The following is a 25,371-nucleotide window of genomic DNA, read 5'->3' as shown; positions in this document are numbered from 1 at the left end:
TAAGTTGTAACACATTAAATTACTTACGAGAACATTAGGAGTAGGAGAGAATTTTGAACTTTTGCCAGAAAATTTGCGTGGTTTACATTTGTTTGCTGGTAAACTGCGAAAGGATTGGTCCATATTTTGGTTAAAATAACAGCAATTAAGCACAATGTCTTTAAAATTTAAGTCAGCTGATGCTTATTGTGGCTTACTTTGAGAGAAGTCCTGACCCTTTTTAAAATATTAATTTTTCGACCAAATGTTGCGAAATACAAATTTATTATATTAAATTAGTTAGAAGTGAAATCCCCATTATTTTAATATTGTGTCAAATATGCTTTTCCGACTATTTATTTATAATTTCATCCATTAAAATCTTTCTACGTTGAAATATATTTGTTTATGTTGGTAATTGGTTAGATTAACGGTAATGTGTTCGGCTTTCTGCATTATTAGAATTTTTTAAGTTGAGAACTTTTTATTATTGAAAATTAAAATTATTATATAAAAGTAAAGATGGTTCATTATTAAGGTATACTATGAAAAAAGGCTGAAATAATATGACGTATTGTGGCTTTCTTTTGCTTTCTTTAAAATTTCTTTTAAATATTGTTTGTCATTTATAACATTTTTTCATTTGAAAATATTATATGAAAAAATTTATTTGTTAAGAATAATATAACAGTATGACATTATTGTATTTGCAAAGAGAAAATAATATATGTCAAATAAATAACACTACAGTTTCTTTAAATTTAAGTTATTTTATTTATTTATTGTGTATAGTTCTTTTTTTTATAGCTCTTTTAGTAATTCCATTATATTCCTTAAATCTTAATAATTAACAGCTAAAAATTGTAGCAATTTTAGAAAAAGGCATACGTTTTCAATGTAAAAAACGGATGATACATTATTCTGTTTATTTAATATTATTTTTATAAATGTTTTCTTTTTTTTTTTTGTAAGTTCGGTTACGGCGAGTGGATGTGTATGCGACGTTACGTTTTGCGATTTAGTGTTGGTGTATGATATAAACTGGTTGTTGGCCAACACTATTTTGGCCGCGGCGACTGTGCATTCGTAGTTGACGCCATTCTGTGTTCGGTCTTAACATTAACGGAAATTGCACGCATTCGTCAAATGGTTTTCTCTTCTTCCGTTATGACCACATACAATTTGCATATTTCTTATAATTTTGTATTTATTTAAAGTAATTGCGCTGTATTCTATTTCGTGCATTCAGTGCGTTCAAGTCCAAATTTAAATACAATATTTTGATCTAAATGTTCATCTTTAAAATGGAGAGCACTAGTAGAGAGATAGAGATCAAGTGCTTGGTGCTGAATAAGCTTTTACAAATTGTTACAAAATTAATATGGAGATTTAGAACAATTGAAGTTGAATAGTAATTATAAATAATGAGTTATGAAAACTATAAGTTAATTACTTAAACAATGTTTGTATGTATAAAAACCGGTTAAAGTGAAGTTAAAAAAAGTTAAAAAAGCATACTGAAAATATAATAATAATATAATATAATTATGATAGATCAAAAACACTATTTCAGCTAACATCAGCGTCAAGCCAAGTATTGATACATACATATACATGTGTCAATAAGCACATAAATACCTTTATGAATGGCATTTCAAAATCCAAATGTTTGGTGATTATCCGTTGGTTGTAAAAATTATCATATAATATATGGCTACCCAAAGAAATGAGAAAACTACATGCAAGCCTATCGAATTTAGAAAATAACTAAATTTGCCAATAAGAAAAAATACTTATTTTTGTATTTATTTTTTATTCTTTATTTATTTTATTACTTTATTTGCCAATTAAAACTTAATGATTTACACAACAAAAAATCTACCTTAAAGTTCGCAGTCTGTTTTTTCTTGTTCAGAAATTACGTGTATGCCGTTGCAACTCATTTTGCATTACTTGCGCCACTTTTTTTTAATTAAATATGTAGTTACTTAAAATATGTCTGTATGTATATGCCATTTCTTCTAACTCAACGATTCCGTTACTACTTTTGCGATCACATTTTTCTTATATCATATTATTTATGTTTTTGTTAATGTTTTTTTTTTTTTTATCAAAACATTATTTTTATGTTCGCACAATATATTTTTATGTTCATACATCTTTTTGTTTTAGTTTTTTACTCCATTTAAAATACAATTAGTTAATTATATAATGCGTAATTTTAACACATTGCTTAAATTTAATATACAAACGGCATGTGTATAAGCAAAATATATATATATATATATATATATATATATATATGTTATTAAAATTTAGATTTATGCACTAAAACAAATTTTCTTTTTAGCAATAAATTCAAAAAAATGTTACAATAATCAAATGAGTGTTATCCATATGTTTAGTAATTTTATAAAATAAGATACAAAGTAAATATATTTTGCTACAACAAAACGAAAATCACGTGAAAAAAAATTATAAATGTTGGAAAAATACATAATTTGTTATATGCCAAAACGAAAAATTAAAAATAGCCAAAGCGCCAAATTTAAACCACTGAACATTTAGATCTGCTTAAATTATTTGCCAACGATTTGCTTTCCCGATTCCAAAAATAAAAATTAAACAGAACATGGTTACAATTAAAACAGTTATAAATTTACGAAACAAAATTAGTCAATATCAAAACAAAAAATTAATATTTTCATATTAATTTCATTAAACACTAATGTTTTTTAATGGTACGAAAGTAATTTAAAATACCTATTTAAATTTTAGTGACAAAATAACATTTTTTTAAACTTGCACTGCAAAAAAAAAAAAATTTTAATTATGGAAAATTGTGAAAGAAATTATAAAATATTTAAACAATTTTGAATATTATCAATTATTAATAAATTTTATTGCTAAATATACACTCAGATATGACAATGTACAGTGGTTTATTGTTTGATTAAATATATTTTTTAAATGTACTCAAATATATTTTAATATATTTTTATTTTTTTTTTTAACAACATAACTTAAAATACATACATATAACATAAATCAGTACAATTTCATTTCTTGCAAGTTTAAATTTAAGTGTTAATTATAAAACAATAAAATGTTAGACTAAATAAAATAAAACATAAGTTTATAGTAAAAATACAAAATATTTGCAATTCATTTTTAAAATGTAGAAGTGGTTTTACATACATACATATATGCTTTAAAGTCACCAATCATAATGTAATATATTTTTTTTAATATGGTATATGCCAAAATTTCTCTTAGTTTTTATGTGTATAACGTGATATTAGTAATAGTTTAAATTTTTTTTAATTTTTCACACGGCTTTTCTGGGGCAGGCATACGTAAAATTATGAATTTTTTTAAAATTTTAAAAGAATTTGCAAATATATATATGGTGTGTGTTTACATTTTATAGTATTTTATGTGCGTACGTGTAATTTTTTATTAATTATAATTCAAGTTTTATTGAAAACAAAAATATTGTAGAAATATATTTTAAGTGTGTAATATATATGAATACATAAAATGAATATATAATGGTAAAAGGTAAAAAAAAGTGCAAAAGCTTAGGTTTGAATTAAATATATATATTATAATAATTTCCCCTTTACTCTTTGATCAATGAATCGTTTTTCTTTTTATGCGAAAATGCAGAAGGTTTGCATAGGCTGCAAGACTCACTATTTTTATTATAGCTATTGAAAAGCGTAAACTATGGATGTGATTGAAAGCAAAATGGATTTTTAGTCAAATTTAAATTGTTTGAGTTGCATTTATACACAATTTTATTTTGAGATTGTTTTAAAATGTTCAATTTGAATTTATAGATGACTTTCATTAACTGAAATCACTTTTTATTAAAATCAAGTGGAAAATGAAGTGCCAAAAAATATTTAGAATTTACTTTTTAGAAATTTTATTTCACTTTTTTATTAAGTGGGAGATGAAGTGGCAAAAATATTTTTGTTTTCTAGAAATTGTATACATTTTTTTTATTAAATTTTGCCAACTAATATATTTTATTCGGTTGAAAAGTTTCAGAAATTCTATCGGTTTTTAAATGTTCAATCCATTTTTACTTTACGCATAAGAATGTGGAAATAAACTGCAGAAACAGAATCTAATTCTTTAGTAATTTCGCTCCTCTCTCTTTCTGTCGCACTGCTCTTTCTTTCAAACAATGGAACACCAGATACCCTGTATTATTGGTTGACTGCTACCGAAATGTGTTTGTGGCGTGCGTGTGCAGTAATTGATTTTCTTCACTATTTCACTTTTTGTTATTTATTTTAAGAGCATTTATGTATGATTATCTTTACTCGTGTGTTATGTAACTTGGGGCATAAATAATTCTAGGTTATGTTAGGTTAGTTTTTGTTTTTTTTTTGTATTGCATGTGGATACTTGAATCTTTTATTTGCTTTTATATATATATGAATTATTTTAATTCCGATTTTGCATTACTATTTTTTATTAATTATTGATTAGTCAATTGTATTTAGGGAAATTTATATATTGTATATACATATATATGTATATGTATCTAAAGAAGTATATGTTTCTTTTAAGATTTTTATACGTATTCGCTTACTTTTGTAATATTTTAAAAGTTTCATATTTTGTTTTATACTATATAAATATGTGACACTGATGTTTTCACCGTTAAGCTTAATTTTTGCTCTAGATATCTTCATTGTTTATAGTGGTTTTCTTACGGGAAATTGTTTTTGTTTTGTTTGCATTAAAAATACATAAATATAAAATCATAATGTGATGTTTAATTAGTTCGTTGCCGTGTTTTATGATAATTTGCTGGTTCACTTAACCCAGTTTATTTATTTGTATCTATTTTGTTACTGTACGTTACACACTAAACGCAGTTTTTATTATTTTAATTACGTTTTTTCTCATGAGTTCTTGTAATTTATTTTGAAATATTATCTACACCTCCCAACATTACTATTTTTTTATTTTTTGAAATAAAAATAGATCCAACTGTTCGCTCTGCTTTAAGATAATATTATATTTTGTATTGCCAACAACATTTCTACGTATAATACAATTTTTGTTTTTGAGAAAATACAAAGTTTTTTTTTTAATTTATAGAAATATTTACTTTGCGAATTATTTTTTTTTTTGAAATACTTTCGAAAATATTGATTTTTTTAAGTTACGCACAAGTCAAAAAGTTTTAACTATTTTTGTTAAGTTATAAAAAATTATTCAATCAAAAATGCACAAACAAATTGCCGAAATTTTGTCATCAACTACAAAACTTAAAACAGAGAATAGTGTTTTTTCAACAATTTGTTCTTTTTTTTTGTATATTATCCGTTAAGGTTTAAAATTTATATTTAATTTTTTTTTTTATACAAGCATGTCAACATTACACAATAATGCCACATGCTGCCGTCCACTTGCACACAAAATAACCATTTGTCGGCTATTTTCCTTAAATTGCATCATATAATTGCAAACGTTTTTGTTTTTTTTTGTAATTTTTTTACTACATATGCATATGTTGTATGCATTATCATATAAATTGTTGTCCATTATAATCGTATGAGTTTGCATATACATACATACTTGCTAATCATGTATAATTTTTAAGAATTTTCAATTGTCAGTCAATTTCTTCGCCAAGCTTTGCTTTTTGAATTTTCAAAGTAAATATTTTTTTTAAATATTTTTTTATATTTTTTTTTTAAATTTTTTGCAATTTTCAATTCAGCACTCAAGCCGCATATATTTTTGTGTTCAAAATTAAGACGCTTTATTTAAAGTTTTACTAGTCTTATGTGTATTTAATTTGTAATTTCTTTTTAATTACTCGGCAACATATTTACAAATTCGTGTGTGTTTCTTAGATATTTTGGGAGGTTTTTGCTGTAAAATATTTTTTGTTTAAATTTATATTTTTTATTTTGTATTGTTTATACTTGTCTGTACTTTGTATATAATAATGTATAAAAAGTGCTTGTCGAAATAGTTTTTGTTTTGTTTTAACAATTAAATGATAGCCATATTTTCTGACAACTGTTCACTCTTAAACCTAAGATTTGAATTTTTTACTATTTCACCATTTGTTATTTTAATTCAAGAATTAAGAATTTGCAGCTGTAATGTTAGATAAAATGCATTTCTTTTCAAATCACTAATATTTTTTGTTTTTTATGGCGTTTAAAAATTTATTGTTGTATGTGTGTACGTAATTAAAATGCGCAAAGCAGCGAAGAAACGTAAGAGTGTACCTGTTAAAAATTGTTGTCTGTTTATTTTTGCAAATATATTTTTGATTTGCTATGCTTTATTCTGCGCCGCATCAGACTACAAATTTTATTTAAAATTTTTTGCATTTACATGCAGTTTTTACGTAATAATTTTCTTTTTAATTGTGAAATTTACGGACGTGAATCTTCAAATGTGTACAGCTCAATGTTTTTTCTATTGTTTTTGTTTATTACATTTAATTTTTACTAATTTTCGCAATGGAGAAGTTTAAGTATAATTATTTATTATTATTTGTATGCATATGTATGTATATATAATTTTTATTTTTGTAATTTAAAATAACACCCTCTGCTATCCAATGTGTGTACAAATATGTTTATGAAGTATGTCTGTGTGACTGAAGTTGTTGCTAATTACGGGCTGCAAAGGCAACTCTTATATTTTCTAAGTGTTTGCACACAAATACATACATATGTATATGGAAAGTTACATACAAGTACACATTTATACATAATTTTTCATGATGCCTGTTTTATGCTTATTTTATAGATTTTCGCACTGACTTCCGTTATATTCCCTCCCGCAAAAAGGTGAAGTTTGTAAGATTTTCGGCAACTTTAAACATTTTCTCCGCATCATTGTCACTCTACGTTCTCTAATTATTTTTTTAGTAATTATTTTAATGCACTTATGAATTCATATGTAGAAAATATACACATATGCATGGTTGTTGTTATTGTTGTTGCAGTATGTCTATGGGATATTACAAAAGAGACTATGAGATGACAATTTTTTGCACCACTTTCCTTATGGACTTATGGTATGCAACATTGTTTTTGTTATTTTTATGTTTTATAACGGCTTAGCTACTTTTTTATTTACATGCATTTAAAATTTTCAATTATGTTGTTTTTGTTATTATTGTTGTCACATATGTTTACCGTTTTGTTTTTGTTTCCACTGCTTAAAAATTTGAAATATACAACAAAGTGCTGTTATAGTAATTGTTGTTGTTTTAATGTGTTTATTATATAATTTTTGTTGTTGTTGTTGTTATTATTGCTAATGTAATTGCTTTTGTAATGACTGCAACTGAATGTTGTTGTCGTTTTCATTTTATTGTTGTAGTTGTTATTATTTTTATTGTAATATGCGCTTGTTGTTGTAGTTTTTTGTTGTTGTTTGTGTTTTTTTTTTATATTAGTCATTATCATAACTATTTAAGCCCAATTTGGAAATGTATCTGTGTACCATTGCTCGCCATTGGTGCCCAGTGGTTGTTGTGGTAACGGTATACTGCCCCAACTGCCATTTCCGATTAAACCGCTCGGGTAACGTCGCTTAATATCTGCAGGATTTTGGTGACCTCCATCGAATTTACGTTTACCGACTACTGCACTCGTTAAAGGTCGTCGTCGGTCACGTGTGTGTTTGCACAGGATTGCAAAAATTGGAGGTTGTCATATTGTTGTGTAGAATTTGTAAATTTTTTTCGTCGAAATATTTTTGTTTTTGTTTTTTGTGAGTGTGTGTGTTTTGTTTTTATTCAAAGAGAAAAGAGAAAAGTAAACGGTATTATTTTATGTTTATATAAACTTTTTAAGAATGTTATATGAACAATTCGAAACTCTATTTTTGACCTGTTCAATGCATCATGACAAAATTTCTTGATTATTAAGCATTAACGGTATTTTAAAATCTGATTCCATACAAACTTCGATTATTTCTTTTAGTTTCTGTTTATTTTATGAATGGAAATTCGTAGATAATAGTCTCATTTCTTATTTCTCTTTATTTGTTTGTTTTTTATTTAAAAAAAATATTTTTTCCAAACTTCTTTTCATTTCCATTCATAAATGCTTGCCTTACTTATGTAATTTCTTTCAATATTCAAATTCCCAATTGAAAAAAAATAATAATAATAATTAGGTACATAAAATATACATACATTACAATTGGGTATTTAAAAATTAAAAATTACAACAAATAATGGAAAATATATACAAAAGGGCACTAAATCAACGGAGGCAACCTGTATGGAAATGAAAATATATTGTATATATGGTTTCGATGTAATCTGGTAAGCGGTTTTGGACAAGCGGAGTAAAACATTAAATAAAAGTAATTAAATAAAAATACCTTCGTTGTATTTTAATATTGTATCATTACACAAGAAGAAATTTATTTCCAGAATTTGACAAAATTTTGCATTATACAAAATGGTTTTTTGTTTTTCTCTCGTCAAAAGGAAATAATATGATAGAAAATTTACAATATGTGAGGTACGAGTATTGAAAAAAAAACAATCAACGAACATAGTAAATGACAAAAAACAAAATACAAAAAATTATATGAGTATATTATTACACATACATATTAAAATTATATATGCATACTATATCTAGATGAATCAATCAAGTGCAGATATATGTACATAGAAAATAGCTAATTGAATGATAGATAATAGTTAGCGGCAGTAGTAGAGCGAGAGAAATGTAAAGAATGTTGGCAACGTCGGTAGTTGTTGAGGTTAGGAATTCGCGTAGACTGAGGACGCTGCTTGAATTTGTTCTTGAAACAAAATTATATATAGAAAAGGAGTACTCATTTGGTTTGTGGTTGGACTCCCTTGCTTCTTGTATTTTAATGTTTTCTTGAAATTTTTGTCCAACAAAAGTACTTGCAAGTAATAATTTTGATAGTAGTTCTCTCCCTGGGGTTTTAAACGGGTGTCAAAGTTGACTTTCTGTTTAATTTTAGTTTATATTTGAAATATTGTTTTGTGTGGATAACTCGTTTGATTGAAGTTGTAATTTTGCGTTCATATGAATAGTTTAATTCCTGGTACTGGTATGTTTGTTCATTCATTCGTTTCATTTGGTATTCATTACTGGTAGAAATTCAATATTTTTTTTTGTCAATTATTTTCATTATTCTTCATCAATTTTGTAAGTAAATTCATTTCACTTGTAGACGGTAATTATTATTGATGTTTAAATTTTTACGCATGTACTCCGATGGATGCTAAGAGAACACCGTTTGTTTGTCAGTGCAGAAAAGAGAAAGAATGTTTGAAAAATGATATGTAATGGAGATACTGCAAAAATTACATACACAATAGTGCTTGATAACAATGAACTATGTCTTGCAAACAAAACATCTACAAAAATGTTTACAATAAATAAAGTTAGGTTATGGTTTCAAGTACATCATTTTTTATGGAAAGTCTACAATTGATCGAGTTCATATAACCTACATATGACCTTAAAAACCTTATTATTCAACACGATGATTTTCAAAAAGTTTAAAATTTGTTCCGATGCAACCGATTTAAACACTCTTAGCGCAATTTTAGAAAGTAATCCCTAAAACCTAATTCAATTTGAGGTTAAAAATCATAAAATTTCGGAATCAGAAACAGTATTAAAATGAACTTTTCAGTTGTTGTAAAGTTGATATTATCGTATGAGAGATCACAGATGAAACTTTTAAATATACTAACTCAAATAGACTAATAGAAAAAAAAATTGTATTCAAAAATTTTATCAACTGACTGTAACAAAGTCGGCGAAACAAAGAAACGGCGGGAGAATTATTAAGGCCTGGCCAAAATCACTCAGACGGTTATACGACCTATCAAAAAAAAAAATAATAACACTTCATAGCATCATATTCCTTCGCCTTTATTACTTATTCATAAAATGTAATAAAAGCTTTAATTTATTTCAGTCAATAGACTCCACAACAAAGTACGACAAGACACTGTTCAAACTCTAAGATAAAACAGTTATTAGAAGCACAGAGCATATATATCATATATAACTACCTTAAAGAAAACTTAATGCAAATACAACAACAAAAAGACTAACTTTTAATGATAATGATGCAATTTAAATAAGAATCAAAAATATATATTTACAATGCTATATGAATATGTATATATGTATGTGTGTGATTTTATGTGCTTTAAATTCGTACATCAACTACTTACACATATGTATGTATGTATGTATGTATGTCTATAATTTGTATATAAACTAAAGCTTAATGCAAAATAACGAATCGATTAGTATTCTCTATATTTCAATTCAATTATTTCCATAGTAGTAGTATGTATGTATGTATGTATGTTGATTTGCGCGCATAATTAGATGAATACATACTTTAAATAATACCAAGAAAGTATATTTGCTTAAGATTATTCTTTCACTAAAACATAAACGAGCATTATTTTATAAATTATATTTCTGAAAATTGTGTGGCGAAGTGGATAGTGGTAGTTGTGGTTGTAGCAGTTGTGCATTTATGTTTTGTTAATGAATATATATTAAAAATAATAATGATTTTATAAAAAAAGGAACGATTGTTAGCTGTGTAAAACTTAGTGTGGCATGAATATTTTGTTTTAGAATTGCACACTTACTTTATAAATAAATAAAATTTTAATAAAGAAAATAAATCAAACGAACACACATATTTATATTTAGTTACCAAATTATTTGCATTTATTTACTAATAACATATTTGCACATATTGTTTAAAACACGCAAATCGAATAATAGTCTTTAGTATTCAAATTTTACAAGACATTTTGTTATTCATTTAATTAAAATTGTTTTTTCCCAAAGTTGAGTTTTTATTCAATTGTGTGTAATCGCAACAAGATTTTGAAAATAGTTTTTGAAAATTGCGTGCTTGAGTTTGAGCAATATTTGTTTTTGTTGCTGAATTGTTAATGTTAAGGTTATACATATATGTATATATAAAAAATTTTGTGGTTATGTTAATATATTTTTATTTCGATTTATATCAATATAAGTTTCCAATTACTTTTATCTATTTCTCTAAATAAATTAAGCGATAATGCCGTCGAAAGAGGTGTGATACGAAAAATCAGGGTAAATATGTTCATAATATGTATGACCTTTCTCGTTTATGTCTATTCTAAACTTTGGCAAAACTGGCTGTTGTTGTCGTAGTGGAGTAAAAAAAGTCTTCAAATAATTTTTCAATATACTGCCGCTTCAATAATATTGGAAAGGTTCAGAATCTAGAACCGTTCTAGTTACGTAGGCCCGACTCTCGTGGCAAATTGATCAATATTGATCTCTACCTATTTTCGTTAATATTTCTCCATTCTTACTGCATTGTCTTCATTAGGCATGGATATTAAAGAGGCTTATATAATTTAGTTGTTTCTTGTTCTCGTTAGCGTAGTCTTAATTAGCAGCACCGAAACGCATTCCGCTGTGTGTGAGGCTCAACCTTATTGTACAAATGCGTGTTTTAAGAAAATTGTGATTAATATTATTAAACTAATTTTTTTATATTTTGATTTTTCAAAATTGATAAATCTTGAAGAGTTTTTTTTTTTTGGAATGAAGTAAATACCTATTTTAATTCTATACTTTTTTTCTAGGGAGAATTTTTTTTGGAACATCAAAAGTTTCTAATGGAGAACGTAGCTTAAATGAAAATTGTAAGTTTAAAAATTTTTCGAATATTTGCCACTCCTTGAAATCTCTTTTGAAGCTTTCTCAGACTTTACGAGGTGAATAAGAGCTTAAAGAAAATTCCAGTTGTTATGTTGTAGACAATAAATATGAGAACGAAAGTTTGTCAGATAAGATAAGATAAAACGAATTTGTTTTCTTTTTTTTATATTTTGGTGCTTTTATGTTGCCGACGGCACCATTACTAATTTAGTGCAAATCAATTTTAATTCCCTAAAAAGTATTTTATAATTACATTAAATATTTATATTATTTACTGCAAAAAATTGCTAGATCCAATAATTTTAACTATTAACAATATAATCACTCATATAACACTGTGTGTTCATTGACTTACTTCGTTTGGCTTTTCAGTGTCAAATTTTAAAAACTAAAAACTACTAGTAGTTTTCCGTTAACAACAAAGGCAAGTATTTTTTTTTGTTTGCATAACTGTAATGTAATTGTTTTATGTAATGTTAGTAGTATGTATGTTTGCATGTCAAAAAAGATTTCGAATCAATACAAAACAAATATCGAATCTTAAAAAAATTATATATACACGTCAATTGGAGAAAGAGGAATTTTGTACGGTGTTTGGTTTGAATTTTTTTTTGGGGGTTTTCGCTTTTCCATATATTACTCATATATGAAATGCCATTTGTCTTAGGTTTGTTTTATAACAAATAACCGTTAAAACTCTATGCCGGGTGGTTGTATTTTTGATTGATTTTTTTTTTCATTCTTTTGTTTGTTCCGAATATGTTTTAATTCATATAAATGTTTATTTATTAATTTTTTTGAAAACCGATTTCATTTTCGCATGTATCCGTGTAGAGAAACATATATATATATATATATATGTATTTAATTTTGAACTTATATGCATTAGGTCACTATATAACTAAAAAATATGTGCACATAATATATACTAATATATATTAAGTAATTTTTAATTAAAAAACAGTTTGAAGCGCCGCACAAAAAAAATTTGCTCAGCGCCACAGATTTAAGAAACATGGATATCAAAGCGGACGCGGGAAGTAAGTAATGATTACACATACATACAAATATGTGTTTGTGTGTGTCATACTTTTTAGGTATATAGTTTTGTTTCTGACTATTAAATACTAATCGATTCATTACTGCCTTTTAAACCATATAAAAAATGAAGAGTGTATGAAGAGAGAAAAAAATTATAATAATAATGAGCAAAAGTAAATTAGGAACATACAGGGCGTGTATGTTTGTTTGTAAGAAATGAATGTGCCGTGGTTGGGTCGCTGAGTATTTATATATATTCTCCTTTTGCGTCATTGTTGCTAAGCTGCCAAAATGCAGACACACAAACATGCAATTACATGTAAACAACAATTAAGCTTCGTACATATGTATGATTCTTGAAATTTATTTATTTAAAATTTTTTTTCACACTAACAACAAGCATAACGAAAGTATCGAAAATATTTAATTATTTTATTTGCAAAATATATGTACATACATATCAAAATTCACAAACTGCATGCAGGGCATAAAAATATATGAAATATTTATATGACAGAGAAAGTGAGGTAGAGAGTACACTAAAAAAAGTAGTAGATACAAAAAGCTTAGACGCAAGCTAAAGCTTATGAAGGAAATTATGCTCGTGTAGCTGTACTTTTAGACTGCAATGTAATAACGTGCAGCCACGGCCGCATAATGCACACAAAAGTGCAAAAGAATGCATACATTTCGCGCCGAACCCAACCAGCAACCCAATGAAACCTTCGTACTACAAAAACAAATTTTTTAAACTAAGTGAAAGAGAAGTGGAGAAACAAACAACAAAAGAAAAATGGCGCAATTCTCTACATTCCATTTTTGACAGACCATAATAACAAAAAATAAAAATAAAAAAAAACAAGCGAAGTATATATTTCGTAGTAGGAGTACTAGAAAGAGAGCACACAAGTAATAGTTCGAGTGCGAGAGCGCAAGTCTCATATTTATTTAAATGTTTTTTCTTTCTTACAAAATGCGAACAAAATACAATATTTTATTTACTTATTTAAAAATTAATTGTGTGTTATTATTAGAACAACAAATTATTCATATCAGTAAACGACTATCGAGTAATTAATTAATTAAATAATTAATGTAAAGTACTAAAATTATGCATAAAATAATTACAATTTGCAGATTATAATGAATAAATTTCAACTATATTATATGATAATTCACATTACTAAAAATTACTTTGACAACAAGAGAGAGAGAGAGAGAGAGTGACAGAGAAAATATATAGATTTACACAAATCATACAGCATACATATAAATGTATTGTAAGTATTTTTGAAGTATTGAAACTTAAAAGCGAGTCATCAAAGAGCCAGGGGGTCGTGTATGTGCGGGTGCACACGAGGAAATAAAAATTATAGAATTTAATAAAAATGATAACATTTAATTTCAAGTGTTCGAATTTCAAAAACTAGTTGTGGCGTAACTGTAAGTGTTTTTGTGAATATATTCAAGAAAAAAAAATATAATAATAATATCAAACTTGTAATTAGCAACTATTGTTTAACTTAATTACAAGAAACAGTTACAATATATGTATGTATGTATATATGTTTAGCAATAATTATGATAACAGTAAACTTGTTTTTGTTTTTTTTAAACTAATTAATTAACAATAGAGTAAGTGTTACTAGTACGTATGCATGTATGCAGTAAAAAAAATCGTAGAAAAGTATATATTCCGCTAGCACAATAACAACATTACATCTGTATGATTACTCGTATAATAAAAAGTACTTAAAAGTAGTAATCGTAGCACACTTCTAAGGGAACTCTCGCTAACACAGTAAATAACAGTACACAGTTCAGCTGTATGCAATACAACCAACTTGACTTCTTCCTACATTGTTGTTGCATCAAATACATCGATGAATGTGTGTATATAATATATGTGTGCGTTGGCTGTGTAGGCAATTCGTTGACGCACACATATGCAATTTTATTGAAATCTTTTACAAAATACAACTCTGTGATTTTTTGCTTGCAAGTGTGTAAGCGTATGTGTATGTACGAGTATATATATGTATGTGTGTGTATGTTTGTTGGTAATATAAAAATGTATTGTAATTACTAATGCTAATTATATGTAGGTGTGTATTAGCCAGTTTAAACAAATGCTTATCCTTTGATTTCATTTCATATTGTTTTTGTTTGCTTGATTACTGATACTGTTATGTTGTAAATTAAGCTTACATACACACTGACTCTGCTGTGATTGTTGCTGCTGTAGTTGTTGTTGTTTTGTTGTTTTATAATCATAATTATTATGGATTTGTTTTTGTTTTTTTATTTTATTTTAATTTTTTTTTTGTTTATTCTGCTTTATGGTATTTTCAATGTTGTTTTGATGCACTATTATTTATTGTTTTTTTTTCTTTTTGTTTTACTTTTTTCTTGTAATAAATTTGGTTGAAATGAATTTCTCACCTGGTAAATTTTGTAGCGGCTTGGCGTGCTGGGTGCCACGAGCGTTGGGACGCATTTGTCCCACCCCACGGACCCCCCCGGTTGCTGCCTGAGCCCCCTGAGCGGTGGCCCCCCGCTGAACTGCCACCGCCGCCGCCGCCACCACCGCCGCCGCCGCTTGAGGGGCCCCCTGACGGCTGATGTTGCCACGGAGCCCAACGGCTCGGCCACGCGTGGCCGTGATTCCACGTCCACGACCAACCCCCTGTTGTTGTTATAGTTGTGATTGTTGTTGTTGTGGTTGTTGGTGATGTTGTAGTTGTCGTTGTTATTGTTGTTGTTGTTGTGGTTTACAATCGTTTCAGTTATGTGTTTATATATATATTTGTTGTATATGTGTGAGTAGCGTATGATTGTGTGTTCGTATGTATGTGTGTAAAAGTTGGTTATTTGGTATTCGGGTTTTCACAAATTTCGCAAGTTTCAATTGAGAAATATCGAATTCGTTGGTTGATTGGTCGGTTGGTTGTTTGGTTGGTTGGTAGTTCAGTTGGTTGGTGGTTTTTGGACGATGTTAGTTTGCGTTTATCCCGCATTGTTTTCGGAACGTGCAGAGCGCCGTTGTCAAATCGTTCGCACAAACATTATGTATATATAATACATGATGTACACAATATATATGTTTGTTGTTTATATATAAATTCATATACATGAATCGCCAAGGGTGGTAGCCAAATTTAACAATATAATTTATGGTTTTTGTTTTAGACAATAATGCAATGGTAGTATAGTAACGGTATACGATTTTAGTAAAATAGGTTTTCGATAAACATACGATTTTTGATTTCCGGTGTATGGTTCAAATTTTCATATTTTTTGAAGGGTTTTCATAATATTTTTCCGGCACATATTTGAATTCGGTTCAATGTTAAAAAAAAAATAGAATTCATTCATTTAGTAAGTTTGGAAAAAGATAGTATAAAAGAGGTTTTTGTTTTTGATTTTTGTTTGCGAAAGATAACAGGTGATTTCGAAATGGTTTCATTTTAAAACAAATGGTTGTGGTTGCAGTTTTAAAATTTCGCAGTTGTGAGCATTTTTGCAAATTTTTTTATTCAGATTTGTTGTTGTGGATTGGTAAGTTTTGTTTTGTATTTGGTATTTGTGATTTGACGAACATATATATATAATTTTTTTAAGATGATATATTTGGTATTTACCGAAACATAAAAAAGAAAAAGAAAGAAAAGAAAAAATCGAAATTAACGCGTTAGATTTTCATGTTTAAAAATCAATTAATATGAATAATTATAATAAAAATTAATGTCTTCATAAAAAACTTGTGAAAAGTATAAAAGCTTAAACTTAATAATTCCAAATTCAAAGCGACACAATTTGTACTTGGAAAAAATTTTCATATGTAATGTATAGTCTCTAAATGTAGTATTGCCAGATATTTATATAAATTTCCTGTTTTTTGTTTTTGCACAGCATATAACTGTATAATTCAATAAAATTTTGTAGACTTTTTGGTCTAGCGACTTTCAAGTCACTAAGGCTCCAACAAAATATGAAATACTTAAGTATATATACATAGGCATAAAAATATATAACATATATTTGAAATAAATGTATGTTTGTATGTAGTATATGCATGAATAAAACTTACGTAAAACATAATTTCCCCATATTTTTGTACTTTTGGCACGCCTGTTTTTAACTTGATCACGTAATTGAAACGGTACAGTTAAATGCAGGCTTCATAAAAATAAACTATTTTTTCAAAATATGTACGAATACTTTTAAGTTTTAACCAAAAAAAAATTCTTTCGAGTTTGCGATTGACACATTTGGTTTTGGAAATCTCAATTTAAAATCATTATTTATAAAAATGCTGAATTGTAAAATTTGGAAGTAAAGAAATAATTTGGTTATAAAATATTTAAGCGATTTACGAGGCCATATTACATACAAATTGTGTTTATTCACATATGCCAATATTATTGTCGATATTTAAATGAAATAAATAAGCTTAAGGTTAGTTTGCTTAGGTTAGTAGGCGGCAGTGAGCACTTATCTAATATAATAAATTTTAAAATTAATTAACAAAAAGCATATAAAGCAAATTTAAAACATAATTGTTTTCTCCGTGTGAGCTGCAAGAACTTCAATATCGAGGGGAGAATATATGCATATGTAAGTTGGTGACGGCGGGTATGGAGGGCCAAAGTTCCGTAAGTATGTATTGAAATTGGTAGTGGAATACGAAAACTATTGTAAAGTAAGCTAATAATGCACACTCGCAAGTTAAATAATAATTTAAAAAAAAAATTCAAATTTAGAGTATGAATGGTTGTTCACAAATTTAAGAAAAAATTCTGTAATGTTCTTTTGTAATGAAAATTTTATTAAGAAACCCCTAAATTTAAACAAGGGCTTCCGAAAATGCAATTATAAAAAAAGGTTTCTTTTATGATAAAATTTAATTTAGTAACTCGTTTACTGAAATTTCCATATTCCTATCAACTAAATTAGTCAATTCGACTTAAGTTATTTTCACTTCTCAATTATATAAAGAGTTATCCTTCAATTTACGAAAAATAATTTTAAGATTAAAATTTACACTCGGACCTTAGAAATAAGATATAACATTATCTATAGGTTGGTAATAGGAGTGCTTCAATTCTTAACTGATTAACTAGAAATTTGGATAATTGAAAAATTTTGGGATTTTATTTTAGAATAAAAAGGCAACTTTCTCTCCAAATATTCGGCGTTTTAGTATTCCTTGAACTTTTTTTTGTTATTTTAAGAATTAGAAAAATATACATTTTGACCTACGACGCCTTCAGGCTTACGATCTCAAGAAAAAAAAATTCCTTGAAAACTTCATTAATTAAAACGCCTAAGCAATAAATTAATTTTTTTCCAGAAATTAGGTGTTTTTTGAATTTTAAAATAGTGTAATAACTCCTTAGACCAACTTAATATTTGTGAATGTACTCTCCAACTCAATATTCAAATTCTGCAAATACAAATTTTTAATAGCACACTTCGTTCAGCTCATTTTTTGTAAACTTAAAACAAAATGAAGTTTACTATGCCTAGTTGTACTATAATTGTTGGCAATGCTTGTAAATTTGAAAAAAAAAAATTGTATTTTTTTTATTTTGTATTTCACATATTTTATTTTTATAATTTTGTTACTATTTGTACTAAAGCCAACAACTCAACAACTAGGCAAAGAAATAACTTGTGATTAAATTAATGAAGGAAATCAGCATTAAAAATAAAAAGCTTTCTAAATTAATGAATACAAAAAGCGATTTAAACAACAAAATCAAAAATATTTAAAAAATGTTTAGTAAAAGCTTGTTCAATGGAAAAGTGTTGAATTGGTTTGGTGTTAAGAAAATGCATTGAGGATTTGAACAAAAAATTAAAAAAAATAGTATATTTTAGTTTTTAATAGTATCGGATGAATTTGTATCTAGGTATGGCGGTTTCTTTACGTTTCTTACTTTTCTAAATGCAGGTGGGTGCATATAACGGTTAACACTCACAGGACGGTACGGCAAATGTTTGTACTTAACATACTATGTAGATAATATAAGGATTTAGATAAAAACTAATACTAGAGTTAGGGTTTTCGAAAAAGTATTCCTGAAAGCATGAGTGAGGCCAAAATTTTGATGCCTAGTTGTGGCGATTTTAAAATTTGTGATGTTGTCTTCGCATTGTCGTTGCAGTTGTTAAACACAGTGTTGATAATGGTAAGAATGGGTTCGTGTAAGATTATGTCTTTATTTCTATCCTTTTGTGTGTACTTTGACTTTAAGTTTTAAATTTTGTACAAAATTAAATTTCGTACATTCCAAAATTCAACAAAGCATAAATAAATAAAAGCATGAAAAGAAAAAATCAAAAAAATATTAAATTTTGTTCAATTAAAAGCAAAAGTTGGTTAAATTTCAATATTCTACGAGCGCTTCTACAACAATTTCGAAAAAGAAAGATAAATAAATTGTTCACCACTAATTTGAAATATGAAAGATAAGACATGTCGCTGGTTCAAAATGCAAAATGTTTCCAAATACATATTTTAAAGTGTAAGCCAAACTGCGTTTATGACAGGTTTTGGAGCTGCGGGATTTGTATAGTGTGGGGTTTTTGTATTATAGTAGTGGGAGCAACAGTATGTATTAATAGAAGTAGTAGTAGTAGTAGTAGTAGTAGTAGTAGTAAGTAGTAAGTAGTAGTAGAAGAATGTAAGACCCACCACATTATTTCTGGCCGTTCTCTGCAGTCCACCAGCGGGTCCACCAGTTGGCAATGGTGTCACACCGCTCGGTGGATAATCAAAGAAGTACTCTCCATCATAGGTGCGATAAAAATCGTCATAATAGGATTCATTGTAGCCGCCACGATAATCCGAATAACCATAAAAGTCGTAATCATAATCTATAAATTGGGAAAAATTTTGCTGTGGTATTCTTTTCGTGCTTCTTTCAACTTTTTCTTCTAAAAATTATTAAGAAATGTCGACCAAATGTTCGAAAATTACAAAACAACAAATTAGATTAAACAAAAATATTAATTTTTTTTTTTTTTTAATTTTCAACAATTTAGAAGATGTAAATATGTTGTAATAACTATGCTTATATACATATGTACGTATGTATATGGGTAATGCAGTTTAATTCTATAGCGTTAACCTCTCTATATGCAACTTTAAATTTAGTAATAAAAAAATAGTAGATTATATAGTTTAATTATTAAAATTTCATCTATATTTTAACATTTATATTATATTAGTTTGCGACACATTAAATATCTGTCTGATGTTGCCATTTGACATTTGGAAGTTTGAGGAATAGCTAGTAGAGTCATTGTCTTTATTCTGATATTTTTTTGATGATTTGACTAGTAAAATAATGTTTTCTGCCAATTTGTATGTGAATATTCATTTGCCAAAATAAATTTCGAGCTGCTTTCTACCCCTTCTCTGGGACATCAGTTTTTTTTTTGGTTTCGAAAAATTTATTCTCAGATTTTTCGACGCATACCTATTTTAGTCATAATCTGTTTTCTGATATTTTTCTGATGATTTGAAAAGTAAAATAATGTTTTTTGCTAACTTTGTTTGTTAATTTTATTTTTCAAAAACAAAAACAAATTAAAATTGAACTTGATTTGTAGCCCTTTTCTATAACGTTTTTATTCCGAAACTTTCCACCGTATTCCTCTCATAAGAACTGGTAAAGTTTTGTAATCGCCAGTTTTTACGTTTTTTAAGATCCAATTGTCAACGCGGAATTTGTTTCATAACTTAAAAATTATAATCTCAAATGCCAGCCACAATTTTCTACTAAATAATAATAAATTTATTTCAACCTAGTACTTATAACCTGCTGCATTCAAAAGATAAATCCATAACCAATTATTTTATACCACCTAATCTAACCTAAATATGAAATAATGCCTAAAAAGATTTTATTTGACGTGTTATGAGAATGATACATATATATTTCAGAGAGGTCACGCTATAGAACTTTGCTTTGTTACCACTTTAACGAAAACTTAATTTCTTATTTAGAATTTAAAATGTAAGACTAACTACAAAGAATTTAAAAGAAAATATAAATATTCCAAACTAAAACCAAAGCTATAGTTCTCTATAGCTACAAAGAATAAGTGTGTGTACTGAGCGGTGTGAGAGAGTAGCCTTCATTATTTATGGCGGAGCATAGCGTACGGTATGTTATGCATAGGATACAGGGTAATGGTCAAGACGTTTACAACCGATTGAAGACAGACCTCGCTGTGTTTGCTCAGGAACGCTTTTCGTATACATAATTTTTATTTGGAAGCAAAGTTTTTTTTGGGTTGTGGAACGCAAAGGGTACAAATAGGGGTCGTATTAATTTTGCGTGTTAGGGATTCAATAATTTTTGTGATTTTCGCTTAATTTTTGTTAATTTAGTTATAACATATTGAAATGTTGCTGTAGGTTTTTTGTTTTTATTCCATTTTTTTTGAAGTTTTTTCGCATTTCGCTGTTTTTTTTCATAATTTTTCGAAATTCCGTTTTTCAATTTGTGCGAAGCCGGCTTTCTTAAACAAGCGTACAGGCTAGTGCTAATAAATCGTACTGCAAGTGCTATTACTTACCGCTGTTATAACGTCATATAGTATACAGGGTGCTTGAAATTCGCTATACGTTGAGGCATTTGCAATATTTAATTGAGTAAAAAAGAAATTTATCACTAAAATTACTAAACATTGAAGTTAAAATATTTAGTTGCTATTATTTTTTGTTGTTAAACTTGAGTTTTAATTGCATTGAACATTTAGAAAAAAAAAAACTGGTTATAAATTTTTTAGTACATTGCTTTATAAAAAATGGAATAAAAACAAATTTATGCAAAAAGGTTATAACAAACAGTAGTAGTAATAGTAAATAACAACAAGAACATGCAGTATCTTTAACGGAACACAAAGTAGTACACACATAGATGATGAGAAAAAACAACAATAAATCAACATTTATTATATACTTGCTGATTAATTTAGAAAATGTTTGAGAAATTAAGGAAATGTAATAGAAAAGGTGCAACATTAATTTCGTTAACACAAATTATGCAATAGTACTAATGATTTCTTAGACACGCATTAACACACACCGATTACAAAAACATCTCAATTTGCTTATCATTTTTTTTTTATTTAATTACAATATAAAAAATTTATTTGATGAAAATTTAATGTGAAAATTTAATATGAAAATAATGAGAAAATGCATGATTTCTGTGGGTTAAAAGCTATTTGCAAAAGCTGGGTTTAAAATTAACGGTGCGTGATAAATGGTTAGGAAATAGACAAACAAAACAAACTACGCAAAAAGGACAATGGGAGGGATATTTCATTGTTAGTAGTAATTTAAACATAAGTTTTTTTTTTGGAGTCAACTAAAATATAAAATAGAAAAATTTTTTAAAACTATTAATTGTAAATTAGTTTAGACTAGTTCTCAATGTAGAATTTAGTTTTGCTTTACACCCATTGCTCTAGGGGGTATGCAGTTACAGTCACAATAGTGATACGATACTTCATACGTTTATAAGTAGCTAATTTGCCTAGCGAAATACGTGTACTTGTATTATATAATGGCTGATTACAACGTTTTTGTTTTTACCAAAAATTTACAACTGCTTTTTACGCTTGCTTTATTTAGACAACAAAAAATCGTTTCCAATTATTAAACGGGTAGTTATGTAGAATATACAATACAATTTTGCGTATGTCAACTGCAAAACTAACTTGACGCCTCTTAGCGATCCTGGCTTTTGTAGCAAGTGCTTTTAAAATTTTTTATTTTTTTTTTCAAATTTAATTTGTAATTTAATATTAATTTTTTTAGTTGTAATTCAAGTAATTAAAATACATTGTATTTGTATATGTAATATAAACCATCCAAAAAGTACATAGTTATATATATAATATGAATGTATGTATTTAGTTGATACGTAATAAAACTAATTTAAATGAGTGTTATTATTTGTAAAAAACGCTATGTGACTTACCGTAATCACGTGGTATTGGTGCGCGCAGCGGTATTCGTGGGCCACCAGGCAAGCGCATTGGCGCTGCTAAGGACATCATATTGGGATGTGTAGGCGATAGGTTTCTGTATGGAGATAATTGTTCATAGCTAGTATGAGTTACAAATTGACATGTACACAGAGACACACACACAAACACAGGGAGCAACAACAACGGGCGACGGTTGCGCCAACGCGCCAATGTAACAGTTGTGAGTTTCATTATATGCGTTTATGTTTGTTTTTTTGTTTTATTGTTATTTTTGTATTTTTTTATATTTGATTTTTGTTTCGTTTGCGTTGTTGTTGTATTTTTAATTTTTGTTTTAATTTTTCATTTGTTGTTTGTCACATGTTTATTGTGAATAAGTACACAAATGGAGTGTTTGATTGAATGATTAATTGAGTGCGTGCAGAGTGAGAGAGAGGGGGAGAGAGAAAGAGAGAGAGAATATAAAAAATTAATTAAAAAAATGTAAATTGCATTTAAAGGAATTACGAGCTCAAACGGTTAAGGACAATCCACAAACACACACGCACACGAAGTGGTGGTGGTGAACTTCGTTTTTGTAATCCGAAATTTGCTGCGATCAAAAACGCAGCACAAAAGCCGATGCACATATGTATGTATAGGGAACTTTGTTATTGTAAATATTCACAATATATCTGTTAGTAGTATTTTTGAATTTTGACACGCCAATAGAGGGTGGGATTAGATTAGTGTATTTTTAAATAATGTTTTTACATTAAATTTATTTTCTATTAGTTTAGTAGCTCGGCAGCACTTACCCAACGAGACCGGGACGTCCTTGCATCATTTGCATCATGCGACGTTCGCGTGCACGTAGGATTTCCTCCTTCTTCTTCTTGTCCGATGGTGGTTTTGCAAGTGAGACCTGTGAATTTCCAAAATTTTGACATTTAATAATTTGACCAATACAAAAATTAAAGTGTTGAGTTAAATTATTACCTCAATATTAGAAGAGCCAATCTCTTTGCCATTAAGGCCGCGCATTGCAATAACGGCGCTATCACGATCCTCGAAATGCACGAAAGCGTAGTCTTTGATTTTCTTAACGCGCTCAACTTTACCAAATTGCTCAAATTGCTCCTGTTATTAGAGTGAATTTAACATTTTTTAAATAGTTATCTCAATTGTTACGGTAAAAGTCACATTACCTTTAGTTTCTCCTCGCTAACGTCTTGCGTTAAATTCCTCACGTACAAGACCTTCACCTTTGACATTGTTTGCTCGTCTGGTTCCTCCTGCGGATCGGCCCAATCGACAATGATATCACATCCCCAGACCTGAGTGGATAATTTTAGTAGTGTTCTTAATTAATTCATAACAATTTTATTTTTTAATGATTTTTTAAATTTTATTTTTAATTTTGTTCCAATTAATATATTCAATTTTAACAGAGTTAAAAAAAGAAGAGCAGTAAAAAAACTATTGTTAATTTAAAGTTTTTTTATTTGATCTCTTCTTGCTAATGTTGCCACTTCGATTCAAAAATAATCATAAAATAATAGCGTTCTGAACTTTTTGAGTAGTCTTTTTGAGAAATGTTTGCTTTGCTATTTAAATATTGAACTATTTATAATTACACTCAGTACTTGTGATTACATTTCATGTGTCACTTACCTTGATTCGACCAGTGCCAAGTCTTCGTTTTGCCAGCGAGGCGGCTTTGTGTGACTCATATTCGAGGAAGCAGAATCCGCGATTTTTCTTCTTATCATCGGGTGAACTGTAGATGATCACTTCAATAAGGCCAGCTAAATGTGTGTGTGCGCATAACAATAACGAACATTTGAACAAAAACAAGAAATGCGGACAATCATTAGTAAAATTGGTAATAATTACTAAGTAAATTCAAAAAAATTTAAGGGTAATTCATGGAAATTTATTAAAAAATACAACAAAAATTATGATTATAACATATGGAGAGGATAATAGCAATAACGGGAGTAGCTCTTAATGTTACTCCTAATACTCTCTCGAATTGCTTTTGCTACTCAATTTCGCATGTTTACCAAAGGGTAAAAGGAATAGCATCGAAAATTGCAAAATTTCACATCACAAGCATTAGGAGGGGGCGTTGTTATGCAAAATAGTGAATTTCCACGCATTTCATTTGGGATTAATTTATGTATATAGACAACAATCAATAAATTGCACATACAGAGATAATATATTTAAGAATGTGCAAAATGCTTAAAATAATTATAATTAGTTATAGTTTTTTTTTCGTTTACTGAAAAATAATTCATTTGATTTTTTTTAACGTGTGAAAAACCAATGCCAAAATTTGTTTGCTTATCTTTTTTAAGTTCTAATTTTCCATAGTATAGTAATTTTTATGTTTTAAAACCTAAGCGCAAAATAAATAAAATTTCACAAATGCACATCTAATCAAAAATTAATGTCGTATGATATTGCCTAAAAAATTGTACATATATACTACATACATTTAATTTTGCTTTCTTAAATATTGTATATAATATAACCATAAACATATCGAAATTTATTTAATTGTGTTTTTGTGTACATAACCAAGATGAACTTTCTTTTAAAACTAGAGACA

General features: G+C 27.7%; 1 protein-coding gene across 20 annotated transcripts in view; it reads right to left on the bottom strand.

Annotated features, from left to right (window-relative positions):
- Positions 1–729: 729 nt before the first annotated feature.
- Positions 730–25,371, bottom strand: part of Syp (synaptotagmin binding cytoplasmic RNA interacting protein) — a 123,124-nt gene continuing 98,482 nt past the window's right edge. For 6 of the 20 annotated variants that reach the window (XM_036361168.2, XM_070105949.1, XM_036361165.2 and 3 more), the window contains 8 exons: positions 24,429–24,562; positions 23,963–24,091; positions 23,754–23,894; positions 23,573–23,679; positions 22,766–22,893; positions 19,462–19,703; positions 15,204–15,447; positions 730–7,618 (listed from right to left, as the gene is read on the bottom strand). In XM_036361168.2, coding sequence (XP_036217061.1) covers positions 7,446–7,618; positions 15,204–15,447; positions 19,462–19,703; positions 22,766–22,893; positions 23,573–23,679; positions 23,754–23,894; positions 23,963–24,091; positions 24,429–24,562 — 1,298 coding nt within the window. In that variant the 3' untranslated portion in view covers positions 730–7,445. Of the gene's footprint in view, positions 7,619–8,369; positions 9,250–15,203; positions 15,448–19,461; positions 19,704–22,765; positions 22,894–23,572; positions 23,680–23,753; positions 23,895–23,962; positions 24,092–24,428; positions 24,563–25,371 lie in introns of those variants that run through there. The other 14 variants (XM_070105950.1, XM_036361174.2, XM_036361176.2 and 11 more) reach the window with 11 other exon arrangements.

Source organism: Bactrocera oleae, chromosome 2 (assembly GCF_042242935.1).
Source record: "Bactrocera oleae isolate idBacOlea1 chromosome 2, idBacOlea1, whole genome shotgun sequence".
NCBI lineage: Eukaryota > Metazoa > Arthropoda > Insecta > Diptera > Tephritidae > Bactrocera > Bactrocera oleae.
The sequence above is the reverse complement of the archived record's forward strand: the minus strand, read 5'-3'. Positions and strand labels throughout refer to the sequence as shown.